General features: G+C 37.9%; 2 protein-coding genes across 3 annotated transcripts in view; both read right to left on the reverse strand.

Moving 5' to 3' along the window:
* The window catches only part of Gcn2 (eukaryotic translation initiation factor 2 alpha kinase Gcn2), a 24762-nt gene extending 13588 nt beyond the window's left edge, over positions 1-11174 (reverse strand). Inside the window, exons 1-14 of one of the 2 annotated variants that reach the window (XM_089738365.1) lie at positions 10939-11174; positions 10277-10443; positions 9217-9352; positions 8826-8942; positions 8239-8387; positions 7206-7351; positions 5872-6385; positions 5371-5493; positions 4512-4638; positions 4033-4155; positions 3006-3367; positions 2544-2920; positions 2188-2231; positions 511-743 (exon numbers count right to left, since the gene is read on the reverse strand). In XM_089738365.1, coding sequence (XP_089594491.1) covers positions 511-743; positions 2188-2231; positions 2544-2920; positions 3006-3367; positions 4033-4155; positions 4512-4638; positions 5371-5493; positions 5872-6385; positions 7206-7351; positions 8239-8387; positions 8826-8942; positions 9217-9352; positions 10277-10443; positions 10939-10992 — 2672 coding nt within the window. In that variant the 5' untranslated portion in view covers positions 10993-11174. Of the gene's footprint in view, positions 1-510; positions 744-2187; positions 2232-2543; positions 2921-3005; positions 3368-4032; positions 4156-4511; positions 4639-5370; positions 5494-5871; positions 6386-7205; positions 7352-8238; positions 8388-8825; positions 8943-9216; positions 9353-10276; positions 10444-10938 lie in introns of those variants that run through there. The other variant, XM_089738366.1, reaches the window with a different exon arrangement.
* A 972-nt stretch (positions 11175-12146) lies between these two features.
* Positions 12147-15726, reverse strand: LOC114251976 (uncharacterized). Its single transcript, XM_089738352.1, has 3 exons — positions 15236-15726; positions 14913-14933; positions 12147-14812 (listed from the first exon to the last, which is right to left on the reverse strand). Exons 1-3 carry the CDS (start codon positions 15672-15674, stop codon positions 13173-13175), a joined length of 2100 nt encoding a protein of 699 aa, XP_089594478.1. The 5' UTR covers positions 15675-15726; the 3' UTR covers positions 12147-13172.
* Between the last annotated feature and the right edge of the window lie 675 nt (positions 15727-16401).

Below are 16401 nucleotides of genomic sequence, written 5' to 3' on the forward strand. Positions count from 1 at the left end.
GCAGAAACCTCATGAAGTATAGTTGGGTGGTGGGGCACCGCGGACGGGCAGCCGAGGAGCTTCATAGGAGGAGAACGTATAAAAGTGCGTCCAGTCTCTGGTTCCCACAGCGCAAATGACCTTTTATGATTTATCGCAAATTATTCGTTTATTATTTTACCTATTACAATGTTTCTGGAACACGAGCAGCGTCGACATAAGATATTTTATTTTTTATTGCTTAAGGTGAACGAGCACACAGCCCACTCGGTGTTAAGTGGTTACTGGAGCCCATAGACATCTACGACGTAAATGCGCCACCCACCTTGAGATATAAGTTCTAAGGTCTCAAGTATAGTTACACCGGCTGCCCCACAAAAGCATTACTGCTTTACGGCAGAAATAGGCAGGGCGGTGGTACCTACCCGTGCGGACTCACATGAAGTCCTACCAACAAAATTATAATAATTGGTCCATGAATTATGTACCTTTCTCCCATTACATCTCAGTCACCCTAGCGACAGCACTGACCTTATGACATGAATCTGCTTCACATTTTCGTCGACATCAAACTTATTCGGTATGACGATATCCTTGCTCCTCAAATTGGTGAGCACCATCATTCTCTCCATTCCAGTTTCGAGGGGCGGATGGAACATTTCAAACAATATTATGCCTAATGAATATATGTCCACTTTTTGATTGTATATGACCTTTGTAGCAGACTGGAGTAGTTCGGGAGCTACGTATAGGGCTGTTCCTATCTGAAAAAAAAAAAAAAAAAAATTTTTTTAAGGGCGTATATTTTTTATTTTTATTGCCTAGGTGTGTGGACGAGCTCACAGCCCACCTGGTGTTAAGTGGTTACTGGAACCCATAGACATCTACAATGTAAATGCGCCACACACCATATTCATTGTGATGTAGCTAAGCGAATCACCAGGGTCATCTTTCTCGTCGAACCCGTCGCTTACGACGAAGGGCTCGACGGGTTAATTAACCCACAGACACAGCCCACTGAGTTTATCGCCGGATCTCCTCAGTGGGTCGCATTTCCGATCCGACCGTAGATTCTGCAAAGCACTGCTCTTGCTAGGATTAGTGTTAGCAAATACAGCAGGTTTGAGTCCCGTGAGCTCACCTACTAGTTCGGTGAATCTAGAATAACCCCTCGAGGTTACTAAAATAGGTAGAAAAAAACCAGGACTAGAAGACGGGGCGAGATGGATATTCAAGTTTAATGTGCCACATTCAAAATGGCAACTAGGTCTAGTCTAGATCTAGGTCTGGTCTAGAGGTATGTGATTTTATGAGTAATCGGACAAATACCGAGTAAGAGTACGAAGAAAGGTCGCCAAGCGTGAGTCAGTGAGGGGGGTTGGGGGGTGGGGTCGCACTCGGTACAACGCCCGCAGCATCTTAGTCTTAGCTCTGCACGAGTCTACGTGCACGCTGGAGTTTTAGTATATTTATTTTGGTAAATAAAAAAGCAGCGATGGCGTTCTCGATCTTGATGGTACATCCTTGAAAATTTTCGAGTGCTCTGTAGACCAATGTCCACACCTAACGCCACTTTGGTTCTCCGTCAACTCTATTAAGCAAGTGGCTAACTGGATCTTGGATGGTACGCAGCGGTAATTGAAGATATGAGTGGTTGAAAGGGATATGATAAAATTTGTTAATTTTGAGAAAATGGGCAACAAACTTCTGTTACTTATTTTTGAGATATTATATGCGTTTGTGACTGTTATTTTTATTATTTTAAAAGTGAAATTATAGTACTTCCATTTCTTTACCAATATGGAGAAAGGAAATGAAAAATAAAGAATAAGAATATCATTTGAAATACGTTAAGCGCCCATGTCACTTTCATTCGACGTGATAATATTTTTTCATCGTACATAACTCCTTAATCACATGCGATTTCTAAAAATAGCCTTTACGTCCGGAGTTTTCAGGTCTAATATGGTTTATAGGCACATAACACCTTCATTCAATGTAAGCACGTGAAAAATCTTAAAAATGGTACTTAACCCCTTCTGGTATACCTAGTCGGTCAGTGTTACTGAAAGCGTTAGATAAAAAACGATTTACTAAAAGAGAGTCTATTCAAAACCGAGACAGTTTGGGAGCCATTGTTTATCTGAAAATATTTTCGGATTCCGCACAGAAACCGAAAAACTTAATTGGTTTATATGATTCACTTACTTGCCCAGTTAGGGAACCGCCTATTTCTTCTTGTTTCGTTTTATCTGTAAATAAACAATACCATATCACACTGAGTGGTACATCGCATGCTAATAAGAAATTTTCAATTAAAGTTTATATAATTGATATAGAAAATTTTTAACTATACTGAGACCTTAGAACTCATATCTCAAGGTGGGCGGCGTCATTTACGTTGTATATGCTGTGGGCTCCGGTAACCACTTATCACCAGGTGGGCTGTGAGCTCCTCCATCCATGGATGCAATAAAAATAAAAAATAAAATGTAGTGGCGGATAAGTGAGTCGCCACGTGATAAATAAATATGTAATTAAAAGTTATAAAAATAATATTTGACCTTCAACCGGCAGTCCCGTGAACGCTTTAGTCGCTAGTCCGAAGTCCCCAATCTTGACATGGTCGTTCGAGTCCAAGAATATATTCACAGGCTTGAGGTCCCTGTGTATCATGCCTCTCTGATGCACGTGGGCTAGACCCTCGACGATCTCCCGGAACAGCCTCCACGCTCTGAAATGTTCCTGGAACAGGCCGTTGTCTATGGCTTGTCTCAACGTATGCTTCTCGCAAAATTCCATTTGGATGTATAGGACTTGCTTGAGACGCTCGGATTGAGGTCTCGGCGCGTCGACAACGTCTTCCGATGGTAACGTCTGAGATTCTTCGTCGTCAGAGGTCTTTTCGAATTCGATAAGTTCGCTCGATTCGTCACCGGGGCTGAAATGTTTCGATGATGCGTCAATAGATGGCGCTTATTTCGATTTATTTATTTTTAAACGCACAAATATAAGGAACCACTAACCTGATGATATTAAACCACGGATCCGGTTCATCGTCATCGCTATCTTCGGTGTCCGATGTGGAATTCGTCATCTGCGCCGGTCCCTCTGACATTGACCACTCCACTTTGACCTCTTGTCCCAGTTTGGCGACAATACCTTCCAAGCTGGGTTTCCGGGTAGGAGTTTTGGTGGGAGATTCCTCACAGTCTATCGGCTCAGTTGTCGACTCAATCCACGCGTTGTAATAGCGGACTACGTTCTCGTGGTTGAGCCTGGAGAGGAGTTTCACTTCTCTTGTTATCTTCTTGTTGAGCTGAACGCTTTCGGGATTCAGTTGAACTCTTTTTATCGCGTAGAAACCTCCATCGAGTTTGTTCTTTACCTACGATTTGTGAGCAGTTTTTCAAAGTGATTATACAGGGTGTGGTTTTTTTAATCGACCCGGTATTTTCAGTACATTAAATATATTTGATTTAAATAAAGCTTATTGAAGTGAAACTTCTTTAGAATCGTTGTGATTTCAATCTCGATGGAACGAAAAAATAAGTCCATAGAGACACAAACACATAAATGTATAGGATTCAGCCGGCGAGAGAATGAGATAGAACACATAAGACGTTCTCAGTGTAGTGTTTTATTTAATAAGCGCCATCTATGAACTTTTTTTAATACTAACGTGTGTATGAAACCTCTTGTGAATTTTAATTTAGGATTATACGTGAAGTTAAAATATCAATTCACAGAGGGCGCTACCTCATACTATAAAATATTTTTTACAATTATTATTTACTAATGACAAAATTTTACATGTACTTAGACATTTAGGATAGTTGTATTTAAATTTTTGAAGGTTTCACTTCTACCACGTTTGAATTGGACACATGTTTCTTTTTTTTTTCAATCGGAATTGGTTCGTAGCGTATTAGTAACATATCGAAATATTAACATTTAATTCCGCTATCAGTGCCATTAAGTTTCATTATTTTTTTATTTTTTTATTAATTTTCGGCTTTTAGTGTTTAGAACTTGGACAAGTTTTATATATACCTTCAAAACATCACCGAATGCGCCTTTCCCGAGCCACGCTAGCACCTCAAACTCAGCGTCCAGCCGCGACAGCCCGTTGTTGGCAAAACTCATGTGTCGAATCTTTTTGACGGCGTCGTCGTCCTGCGATGCAAACACGAATCAACTAAGGCTTGGCAAAGCGCAACCCTTTGCCTAGTAACGGCGGCTAATTTTATGAAAGAGGTTCCCAAATATTTTTTTTTATTGCTTAGATGGGTGGACGAGCTCACAGCCTACCTGGTGTTAAGTCAACCCTTCAAACCGAAACGCATTACTGCTTCACGGCAGAAATAGGCAGGGTGGTGGCACTTACCCGTGCGGACTCACAAGAGGTTCAACCCCCAGTAAAGAATCAAGCAGACAGAAGAATCTTCACAGGAACATCTATTTGAAATGATTCCATCAATTTTGGGAGTATTCTATAAGGTAGTCATAAGAAGAAGATTTAAAAAAGTTACCTCTGAACCGCTTCCACCGTCGTCGGCACGTTTGACGTAAGGTTTCTTTGTCGGAGCTTCAACTAAGAAGTAATGACTCATCAACTGCTTCGCCGACCATTGCGAATGTTCGTCTTCCGTTAAACATCTGAAATTAATATGAAAATTACAGTATTTTTTTTTCGGATCACACGACTCTAAATATAAAGAAAAAAAAACTTTTATAAGTTCGTAGACAATTACAATTACTTTTACGGTTTTGTCTCGAGTTATTTTTACTATCATATTATTTTACCTGGCGTTTAGAATAGTTTGTAGCTTTTGTGGCGTTGCAGTATTGTTCTAGCTACTGTATAATTTTCAATAAAAAAAACCTTTTTGTTATTTCTTTATTGAAGATAAACGAAAAATTTGTTTAAATTAAGATGAAAAACAAACATGATTTGCATATTTTAACTTTTACGTCACTATTTCATCTATAAATATATAGATAATTGGGGACCAATCGCAGACTGCAATTTCCTGTAGTGTGGGAACCAGAGATATAAATCATCAGTACACCAGTTACAAGTGAAATTATTTGAGGTTAACATAAACAATTTACTAATAGCTAATTTTCATTAACAATATTTGAATTATTAGACTTTACTTAGAGATTTTAACATTAATAATAGTGAATATTTTTGAGGAATTGAAATCCCTTATAAATGCTCAAAGGTTCAGTTGTCAATGGAATTTAAACTTTATTACAGATGAACTTCAGATTTAAAATCTTTAAAAGAATACTCCTAATCGAATGAAGAAAGTAGTTTTACACTTTAGTTTCATTTAAATGCGTGTTAATTTTTTTTTATATTTATTTGTTTTTATTCACACTTACCTGGAAATGAAGTCTTTTGCCACGCAAGGGAGCTCCTGCGGTATCTCTGTATACGATTTTTCTTTGCAAACAATGGATAACAGAAGTTGTCCGGTCGCATAGATATCTTGGGCTGCGGTTTGCCTATGAAAGATTAGGTATTAAGAATAATTTTAGAGCTGTTCATGCTTGATTTAATTACCGTAGGACAAACTGGACATAATGATAAAAATTGCATTTTAAATATTCAAGCCGAAATGTATAGCTCTTGTGTGGTAACAATAGGCAGAATGCCAGTATTTACCCGGGCACTGTAATTCAATTTGTGGGATTATAAACATTTATTCTATTCCAGAAACTATATAATAACACAGTAAATAAAACTTGATTCAAGTTTCAGTAATATAAAAGTTTGAGGAGCTAGAACAGACTGCACAAGACCGATATAAATGGAAAAAATTCGAGCCCTACACCCCAGCAGAGGGTAATAGGAAAGAATGATGATGATGAAATAAAACTTACTTATCACAATAGTTATCATTGTCCAACATTTCAGCCAACCTGGTGTCCAAGCTAGCACCAACCAACTTCACTTGCCCAACGTCATCAACGAATACATTTTCACTTCTAACATCCCTATGTATTATATTCGCTGCATGCAATTCGTTTAACGCACTCAAAACACCGTCAGCCACGTGTCTCAAGAGGCCCAAAACCTCAAAACAATCACTGAAACCACTCAACTTTTTCACTAGATTCTTCAAAGACGTCCCCAGAATGAAGCTTCTGAATATGTAAATGCACTGTTTTGACGTTCGTTTGTTAACTTCTTTACACATCTCCATTGCAACGTATGGGATTAGGGATGCGTTGCTGAGTCGGGCAAGCGACTTCACGTCTTGCTGTATCGATGTAAGCTGTTTGTTTCTCGTTTGGAAGTCTGAAGCCGGTGGGATGCTCCACTTCTTTGCGATAAGACTTTCCCCTGTGTCGTCGTCTATCGCTAGATATGTTGTCGCGCCGGTCGATGAATGTCCTGTCAAGAAATGTAGACTTGTATTCATAGGTTATATGGGTCCTAGATATAATTAAAAATATATGGTTTAATTTTATTCTTTATTTATTTATTAAGTTGCACCAACAAAGTGATCAACTGACAAAAGTTCATGACAGATGTCACCTCAATTATAGGTGCAATCGACAGTGCATTAACAACAAAAAAAATAAAATATAAATTAATGTTTTAATTAATACGCAAACGATATTGGTAATGCTATTGGGTGACTACTGCAGTGATTTCTTAAGTTTTGTGAATATACCACGGGCATCGGGCGCTGTATCTACGCCACCGATTTTAGAAAACCGTAGGCCGTTTCAAATAAGAATGTGCACGTCAATAGTCAATGACCTTGATCTGTCAAACTTCGATAAAAAAGTATGGACAGCAACAGAAAAATATTTTTTTATTCTATTTTTTAATTAATTATTTATCTAATAATGAAGACTCATTAATATGTTTGTTGTAATGAGTCTTACACACAGCCTTAATTTCCTTGATATGTTGACTACTGTTCGAGGTAAATTAAACATGAATTTAGATGATATCAAAAAGAAAACCTATTTATTTAAAAATCGGCTGCAACACTGTCGAGCCCTATAATCTATGGATGGGCGACGATGATGATGATTACTCAAGCATTGGGGATGAGTGGAATCGGCAAGCTCGAAGATTTGGTTTATAAATTAATATTAAAAAAAATCCTACCTTTTTTACTGACTTTACCTATTTTTTTCGTCACAATATGGCGCAGGTCTATGCACATTTATACCTACTACAGATTCCAAAAATTCTTTACCTAGACAGCTCCCTATGTAAACCTTCTTGTTGTTCCGTTGCGTCACTCTGAGTACTTGCACTCCTCGCGTGTTACACGTGCACGGAACCTCCATGTTTCGAAGACGTGTTGATTTCTTTACTGGCGACATTTTATCGTCCGCATAGCTGAGAAACAACAAATAAAATGACGTGTAACTTGGTGGGGCCATCACAAGTTTTTTTTTTTAGTCTGTGCGTCCATGACGTTTTCCTAAATCGTATTACGCACAGGGTGGGATGTGTCAAGGTCGCTGACAAAAAATAATTTTTAATATTTATTAATTAAATTATAATTAATATTTTAATTAATTATAATTAAATTATAATTAAATTATAATTAATATTAAAAATAATTTTTAATATTTATTAATTAAATTATAATTAATAAAATAAAACTAAAATAATTTCATTATTTTAGTCGTAATGAATGAATTTCCAAGAATGTCCAAAAATCATGAAATGTATTTTGATTAATTACTATACAATTGAGACAGACCCAAAGTCTAGCAAGATAACGCCATTCACGACGTGTGACTTTACACCCGGTTTTTTTTTTTCTTAACTAAGCTGATAGCCTTGAGAAGCTATGTCAGCGTAACATAACAAGTAGGAGATCTCTCGGAGCTCAGACGTGACGACGTTGCTAACACTAACCATAGCAAGAGCAGTGCTTCGCAAAATCTACCACCGGATCGGAAACGCGAGCCACTCAGATCCGGCGAGAAACTTAGTGGGCTGTGTCTGAGGGTTAGCACGGTGATCAGTCTTAAGGTACCTAAAAGCAACGTTAGTGGATCGGGAAGATCCGAAATGACATGTCACCTGTGTGCTTAGTGCGAGTTTTTTAACTTCTAGATCGCGTGAAAGTCACCTCAGTATGGAGTCGGAACAGCGCCCCTAGCGGCAAACGAAGGGAAGCTAAGTTAAAAAATTCGCACCAAGCACACAAGGTGGGTCGTGAACTTCTTCGTCGTCTATGCAGTTAAAAAAATATATAAACAAAAAAATCTCACAATACAAGCTCTGGTGCATCCACCTTTTCATCAGTGCAGTCCTGTTCCGCGCTGTTATCATGGCAGAGGCTGGAGACGCGGACGCGCTGTCTTCCGGCACCTTTGAGTATCTCTTGACGACGTTGTATCTCATCTTTGATTTTTTGGCGCTGATTAGGAAAAAAAATTATTAGTTCATAGAGCTTTTACAATTTTTTAATGTTATTTTTCTTAACCAACAAACGAGCTGATAGCCCTTTTAGTAGTCAGTTACCAGAGTCGAAAGAGACCAAAATGTGGATCTCGCCATCAGCTTTCAGAGACCGGTTTATAGCTTTAATTATATTATGTAGACATAGACGTCTTATTAACCGAGTGTCTATTACAGCTTCGCAATCTAATTAAGCTATATATCAGCTTTCAATTAAAATTAATTGACATGTCAATAAATACTATCTAGACCATTTCCTTAGTTATAATTCTAGGTCTAGCTCTTGGTTATGATAACAGTCGTTTTTGTAGTGTGCCAGGTGTTTACAAACTTCGTTAACTATTTATTTACTTTGAGAAGTTTGTACAAATAAAATTAGTAAGTAAATATATATTACTTCTTCCTCCTCTTTGGTTTGTAAATCATGAAGTTTCAGTTTCTCCATTTCATTCTTCTGCTTCAGCATTTCATCGTAAAACGACAATATAGGCTTATTGTGATCGTGCAGAAATTGCTGTAAATTTTGAAGTAATAATTTTACAATCTTTTCTTATAGTTCAACTTTTAACATCATATTTTTAAAATGATCGTGTATCTATAATATAATGAATATATACAATATGTGGCAAAAATTCAACGCTAAGCGGGTACCAGAGGGTGGGTCTGCTCATAAATTCTCGAGAAAAAAAAAATGTATTAAGAAATTTCTTGTTCTGATTCCTGCATCAAACCCACAACATGTAGACAAGCGTTTGACAATATTGTCGGTCATATGACATATACTTTACCTGTGCATGCTGGGCTAGTTGGAATATCATAACTTCACCACACAATTGATGTGACAATGTCTCCAATTCAGCCAATAATTTGGTGGCATTGTCTGTGGATAATCCATGCATCTTGTGTATGGCTAGACTTGGTGGCCTGAAATATAATTTTCAAATACAACAGAAAACCTTTAGGCTATTGCTATGAGCTTTTTTTTTAATTGCTTAGATGAGTGGACGAGCTCACAGCCCACCTGGTATTAACTGGTTACTGGAGCCCATAGACATCTACAACGTAAATGCGCCAACCACCTTGAGATATAAGTTCTAAGGTCTCAGTATAGTCACAATGGCCCCACCCTTCAAACGGAAACGCATTACTGCTTCACGGCAGAAATAGTTCATACTAAGAGGTGCACTTCAGAGTGTTCTACTAAAATATGTATGTAATAGTTGTTTAATAGTATATCCATAGTTTGAATGCATCCTTGTGTGGATTAGGGAGCATCCTTTAATAAGGTGATTCTTCCTTTTGAAGTATACCCCTTTTAAGTACCATTTCTTTATTTTGATTCTTGACACTGAGTATTTAAATATAATTAAATATATGTTTAATATAGTAGTATGTAAGAGTAACATTAAATGTTAGAAAATAGCAGTTTTTTTTTATAATTAGCACTAATTTTATGGTATAATATTTTCTATATTACCACTACTGTTGTCCATAGAAACTGTAAATAATTCAAAACTAATATAATACAATAAAAATAATTTAATCAAAGTAATAAATGTGAGATAAAATTATAAAAGTTGTTTTAATTATGTTTATGACTTGTAAAAACCACCAGATATATTTTAATAGTATGTTATATCTGCTAAGGTGCTAGCAAAATCTAGTTCTAGCAATAGATTTAACTAGAAACTTCCTCTAGTCTGAGCTTGCACATAATCAATGGATATCATCTAACTTTTCTGTCTACCTTTCAATCTACAGACATCCACTGTTGGGTATAGGCCTGCCCCAAATGGATATCAGGATTGGTATTATTATAGTATTTTCTTTTTATATATTGTTACTTACTTGTCAGGATAATTATTGCAACATTTTAAATGCAATGTTACAGAGCAGTGAACACCTTGTATATCTGAGTTGTGAAGTGGATTCAACGTCAACATTATATCGAGCGGACGCCATACTTTCCAAGCAATGTTTTCGCGATTATCAATAACAGCATCACCATATATAGCCTGTGAAGTATTTATATTGACAAATATAATAAACACCATAAAATATAACATGCGAATACAAATTTATCTGTAAGATTTGTGTAGCCAAAATTCAGTTTACTACTTAATAAATAAAAAGTCATGCAGTAAAAACAGTTTCAGCTGTGGTCTGTTACAAAGAATAGAAAGGCTTCTTTTTACTGCTCCGCAGGAAATATACTTTTTTTATTTTATTACCAACACTACATATTAATTCTGTTTTTATTTTATGTGAAATATTGTTAGAATATTATCATTATCATATAAATAATAACTATACAAACAGCATTAAATAATTGATGTGGCTCTAAGAAAACTCTGAAGGAGGTAGAATTAAAACAACTAAACAATGGTTTTAAATCCTACAAAACTTTTAGACTCTAGTTTAGTTTCTCGTAATTTAGATAATACAACTACAATATGCCATATTGCCTAATTAAATGGCGAAATTAAAGCATTGTCTCAACAAAATATAACCTGTAAGGCGGTTAGCTCATTATTTTGTCTCTCCTCGTAGCTCTCTTCAGCCATTATTGGCCTCACAACTGTCCTTGATTAACAATACAACAATTTTAAGATCATAACCGCATCTCTTCTGTAATTACTTTACATTTTCATTCTATTTTGTGTCCTGCGTATTTAAATTAAGTGCACTTAGGTCGTCTTGAAATATTTGTTTAATGTTTATGTTGACCATAAATGTATTATCTATGATGTTGACTGACGTTTACCACTGTCAAGTTGATATTTTATTTATTTTAAGGGATTTTATGACCTGGTAACTAGGACCTTTAAGTCATATCTTATTTTAATTTATTTTCTTATTTTTATGAAAAACTAGCGACCCGCCCTCGCTTCGCTTCGGAAACATTAAAACACACATGAAACCAAAAAAATAAAATAAAAAATAAAATAAAAAAAGTAGCCTATGTTCATCAGGGACAATGTCGGCTTCTAATGGAAAAATATTTTTTCAAATCGGTCCAGTAGTTTCGGAGCCTATTCGAAACAAACAAACAAACAAATCTTTCCTCTTTATAATATTAGTATAGATGATGAAATGAAATGAAGATGATTGATATGAGACATTAATCAACTGGGATGAAATCAAATGAAACGAGATGAGATGATATGGGATGAAATAATATAATCTCAGTAAAAAGGTGGTCATCAACTGAGACTTTTTCATTGGACTTTTTGGAGGATCCCGAGAAGTGACGTCCAGCGGCTTTGTTTAATTTTCCCACATTTGTGCACTTTCACAGATATTAAACAGTTAATAAACCACCGTTATTACACATTTAAACCTGAAAAAACATTAAATAGACAAAATAAAACAAATCACACAACTTTACTCCTCGCGTTCCCGCCAAAAAGTCCGATATTTTATTTCTTTTTGTACCTACATAGATTAAACACTTAATATAACATCTAGCTCATAAAACATAAATTAATAATTATGATCTAGCTTCTTTCGACGCTGTTGTTGCCAGTGTCAAGTTTGAAAAGTTCTTCAATGCTGAAACATGCGAAATGGTAAATGAAACAAGATGAGATAGGATTAATTATCGCTGAGGTCTTCGTAAAATATTTGTTATTTACTGACGATTTTTCAGTGGACTTATTAGAAGAACCTGAGAAGCCACTTCGAGTGGATTTGTTACATTTTTTCACATTTTGTTCGGCTTTCCGAGGGATGATTATGAAAATAAACTTGGATTAGAAAACTCGTATATTCAATAAAATCAATAATCTTCGGATACCGTGTCACTTATGACAAGGGTATCATGACAACGGATTTGCGTATTACAGCGCTCTCTAGTGACGGTTTTAGGAGTTGGAAAAAACAGGGTGAACATTCCGCCCACCATGAACTACAAAAGTTCATAGCCAACAATGAGGCCATCAAATTTTACATGTACAATTAACATTTCCATGAAACCGTAACATCTTAACCTAATAGTAATCAATAAAGAACTGCTCAACATGAACTAAATATAAACTATCACATTAAAGAAACCATAATAACGACAAAGTTCAGTCAAGGGTTGCTTTTAAACAGTTCGTACTTACAACTAAACAATAACAAAATACTTAATAGCTGATGCATCCTATCTTTGGATTTGGATTGGATTTAAGTTACATACATTGCATGAAATATCCACAGTTATTCAGGTAAGTAATGTTAAGAAGCGATAGGCAAAATGCAAAGTTTGGAGACTGGTCTTACAATTTTAGATTTCTTACATTTGATAGTAACCACCCTTGTGACATTGTCTGGACCAGTGTGCTTCTCCTCTATCAAACCAATAACCATTTTGAAGGAGGGAGACCATCTTCCTTAACAAGAACAACGTCACCTATTTGGGGTTCTGGTGTAGTTTTAGTCCACTTATATCTCTGATTTAGAGTCGTGAGATACTCGGCAGACCACTTACGCCAGAACTGTTGAGTCATTTTTTGTATTAACTGCCACCGATGCAATGGACTTACCTTGGCATCTTCGTAATGCCGATCAGGGGCTGTCACCAACGCTTCACCTATAAGGAAATGGCCAGGCGTGAGAGGAGCCGCGTCCTCATGGCATGATGGCAACCTATATAAAGGCCTGGAATTTAAACATGCTTCGACCTGTGTTAAAACCGTTGTTAGCTCCTCGAATGTTAACATTGTGCCGTCTAAAACCCGTTTTAGATGGTATTTGGTCGATTTTACCCCCGCCTCCCACAGCCCGCCGAAGTTTGGGGCGTGGGGGGTATGAAGTGCCACTCGGTGTTAGTGAGAGCAAGTGTTTCTGCTATTTCACTCATGATTCCTGATTTCTGTTCCTGGAATAGAACGCGCAACTCTTTAGAGGCCCCAACAAAATTTGTGCCGTTGTCGCTCCACACTTCACTACAGTGGCCACGACGTGAAGTGAACCGACGAAACGCTGCCAAAAATGCGTCTGTACTAAGAGAGCTCACAGCTTCGAGGTGAATGCAACGCGTGACCATACAAACAAATAACGCGATATAACCTTTGTAGGAACGACAACCTCTGCCCTTAGACAACCTGATGTTAATAGGACCGGCGTAGTCGACACCGCTTCGATAGAATGGTCGAGCAATAGTAACTCTGGAGCTTGGCAGCTCTCCCATGAAGGGATGTGAATTTTCGGTCTTATAACGCAAACATCTAACGCATTTATTAATATGTTGTCTTACTAGGCTCTTAGCATTTATGATAAAATACTTCGATTTTAGGTACGTTAGAACTAACTGATGACCACCATGTAAAGTTTTTTCGTGGGCATCCTGAACTACCAATTTGGATAAATGATGATCTCGCGGTAAAATAATTGGATGTTTAACATTATAGTTAGCTTGGCTTTGTTGGATGCGACCCCGAACTCTTAAAATTCCATCTTTATCCAGGAATGGGCTTAAAGAGCATAAATTGCTCTTGCGTTTGACTGAATTAGTTTTATTTATTTGCTCAATATCTTTAGAAAAGGCCTGAGTCTGACAAACCTTAATTCCTATCTTTAATGCATGATCTAATTCGGAAGCCGTCAAGTAAGAAGGATATCGCTTTGACCTTAATTTATTAATAAATCGAATGCAAAACGCGACCACTCTAACCGTTTTTGATAAAGATGAATACTTCGTCCATGTTTGAAGATCTGACCCAGCTACTTCGGAAATGGTTAGGTGATGAGACTTCAACGGCTTGGCTTCTAAATCAGTCGATATGTTTACCGTTGGCGATACATACGTGGATTCTCTTAAAAACGCAGGGCCATGGAACCAGAGTTCACAGTGGATAAATTCTTGTGGAGCCAGCCCTCGGGATGCACAGTCGGCTGGATTCTGGCATGACTCCACATGCGACCATTGGTCGTTGTTTAAAACTGTCAGGATTTCAGTCACTCGATTTGCGACGAAGGTCTTCCATCGATTTGGCTGTCCCTTCAGCCAAGCCAGAACGATGGTGGAGTCAGTCCAAGCGTGTATCTGCGATGCAGGAATAGGCAGAATGCCCGAGACCTCAGACAAGAGCCTTGCAACCAACACTGCTCCGCAAAGCTCCAGGCGAGGAATGGATATTTGCTTGATAGGAGATACCTTAGTACGAGCCGCAATTAGACTTACCCTAACGTTGCCATAATGATCAGTCGCCCGAAGGTAGACTACCGCTGAGTATGCGTCATTGGATGCGTCGGAAAACCCGTGCAGCTCAAGGTAACTTGTATCCTTACTCTTATTGACCCACCTGGGCACCGTGACTTGGTTGAGAGCAGGTAAGTTGTCGCGAAACGAAATCCACTCATCCAGCAGGTTCGACGTAACTTCCTGATCCCAAGAAAGACCTGACAGCCATAGTTTCTGCATGTATATTTTTGCCTGTATTATAACAGGTGCAATCCACCCTAAAGGATCAAATAAGCGTGATATATCGGACAAAATTACCCGTTTGGTGATTGGCAGCTTCTGGGGAGGTAAGTTCACAGTATATTTGAAAGAATCAGATTGAATATTCCAGTTGAGTCCTAAAATCTTAACAGTATCATCAATTTTAATATCTTTCTGAGCGTCAGGACGCTGCGGCTTTATCTCTTCCAATAACTTCAGACTGTTGCTCGCCCATTTCTGCAGCTGGAACCCTCCTTTACCTAGTAGACTAACCATTTGGTGGTATATGGCAACTGCTTCGTCTTCTGTTTCACACCCTGACAAAAAATCATCAACATAGAAAGAGTTCATCACCCTGTCTACAGCCAATGGATACTCACCGGTGCTGCGTTCGTCCTTTGCCACTTGTTGCAAACTCTTAACTGCTAGATATGGGGCCGACGAAACACCAAAAGTAACTCTTAACAGCCTACAGTCCTTGACTTCTTCACTAGGATTCTCTCTCCACAGTAGTCGCTGGAAGTCAGTATGCTCTGGTACGACCTTGACCATTCGGTACATCTTAACTATGTCCGCTGCGAAACATATAGGATAAGTACGCCATTTCATAATTATGTGTCGTAACTCTGGTTGAAGCCTTGGACCTACCAACAAATCATCGTTCAGTGACTTGCCGCTGGTACCCTTACACGAAGCGTCGAAAACAACGCGGACCTTCGTTGTACTTTTGTCCTCGCGAACAACTGCATGATGAGGTAGATAAACGCATCCTGGCTTAGCAGCTTCTTGTTTGTCATTAATTACTTCCATATGATTCATAGCCAGGTATTCATTTATTACCTTGGAGTATTCTTGCTTCAAGACTGGATTCTTTTCAAGTTTCTTCTCGAGCAAATGGAATCGTTTCAATGCAATTGTTCGCGAGCGACCATATTGACAAGTTGGATTGTTGTCACGAAAAGGAAGACCTACAACATAACGACCCGAACTGTCCCTAGTTGTAGTGGATTCAAAGTATCTTTCACAGGATTCTTCTTCCTTGGATAAAAGTGGATGAGGCTGGTCAGTTTCAATCTCCCAGAACTGACGCAGCAAATCATTGATTGAGTTATCATGGGTATGTGCGCTAATAATGCAAGGAGTATCCCCACTAACCTGAACTCGTCCCGACAGGATCCATCCCAGCTGTGTATTTTGAGCTGTCAAGGTTCCAGGTGGATTTCTCAATATACCTTCTGACAAAACCTGACCATACACATCAGCGCCCAGTAGAAGATCTATATTGCTTGGTGTACCATATCCTGGATCAGCCATCTGCAATTGCAACAATTCCGGCCAATCCTGAAATTGAATTTGCTGTGAAGGAAGAGTGGATGTTAGGCAGTTTAAAACATAGGCTTGAACGGGATAGCTAAAAGAGTTATATGTGGACTGTACTTTAAATTGAACCATATGTTTTACTTGAATACTAGATTTGTCTCCTCCTAAACCAGATACGGTACTTCGAACTGGCAACCTTCGAAGCTGCAAAAGTTGAACTGCGTGT

This window comes from Bombyx mandarina, chromosome 25, assembly GCF_030267445.1.
Source record: "Bombyx mandarina strain Sakado chromosome 25, ASM3026744v2".
Taxonomy (NCBI): domain Eukaryota; kingdom Metazoa; phylum Arthropoda; class Insecta; order Lepidoptera; family Bombycidae; genus Bombyx; species Bombyx mandarina.

Bases quoted from the DNA above. Each gene is read 5' to 3' on its own strand.
- LOC114251976 (XM_089738352.1), bottom strand. From the start codon at position 15,674: ATGAATCATATGGAAGTAATTAATGACAAACAAGAAGCTGCTAAGCCA. The intron at 14,934-15,235 runs GTGAGTATCCAT...TTACCTCCCCAG, and splicing joins AAAGGACGAACGCAGCACCG to AAGCTGCCAATCACCAAACG. The intron at 14,813-14,912 runs GTAATTTTGTCC...TATGGCTGTCAG, and splicing joins AGCTGCCAATCACCAAACGG to GTCTTTCTTGGGATCAGGAA.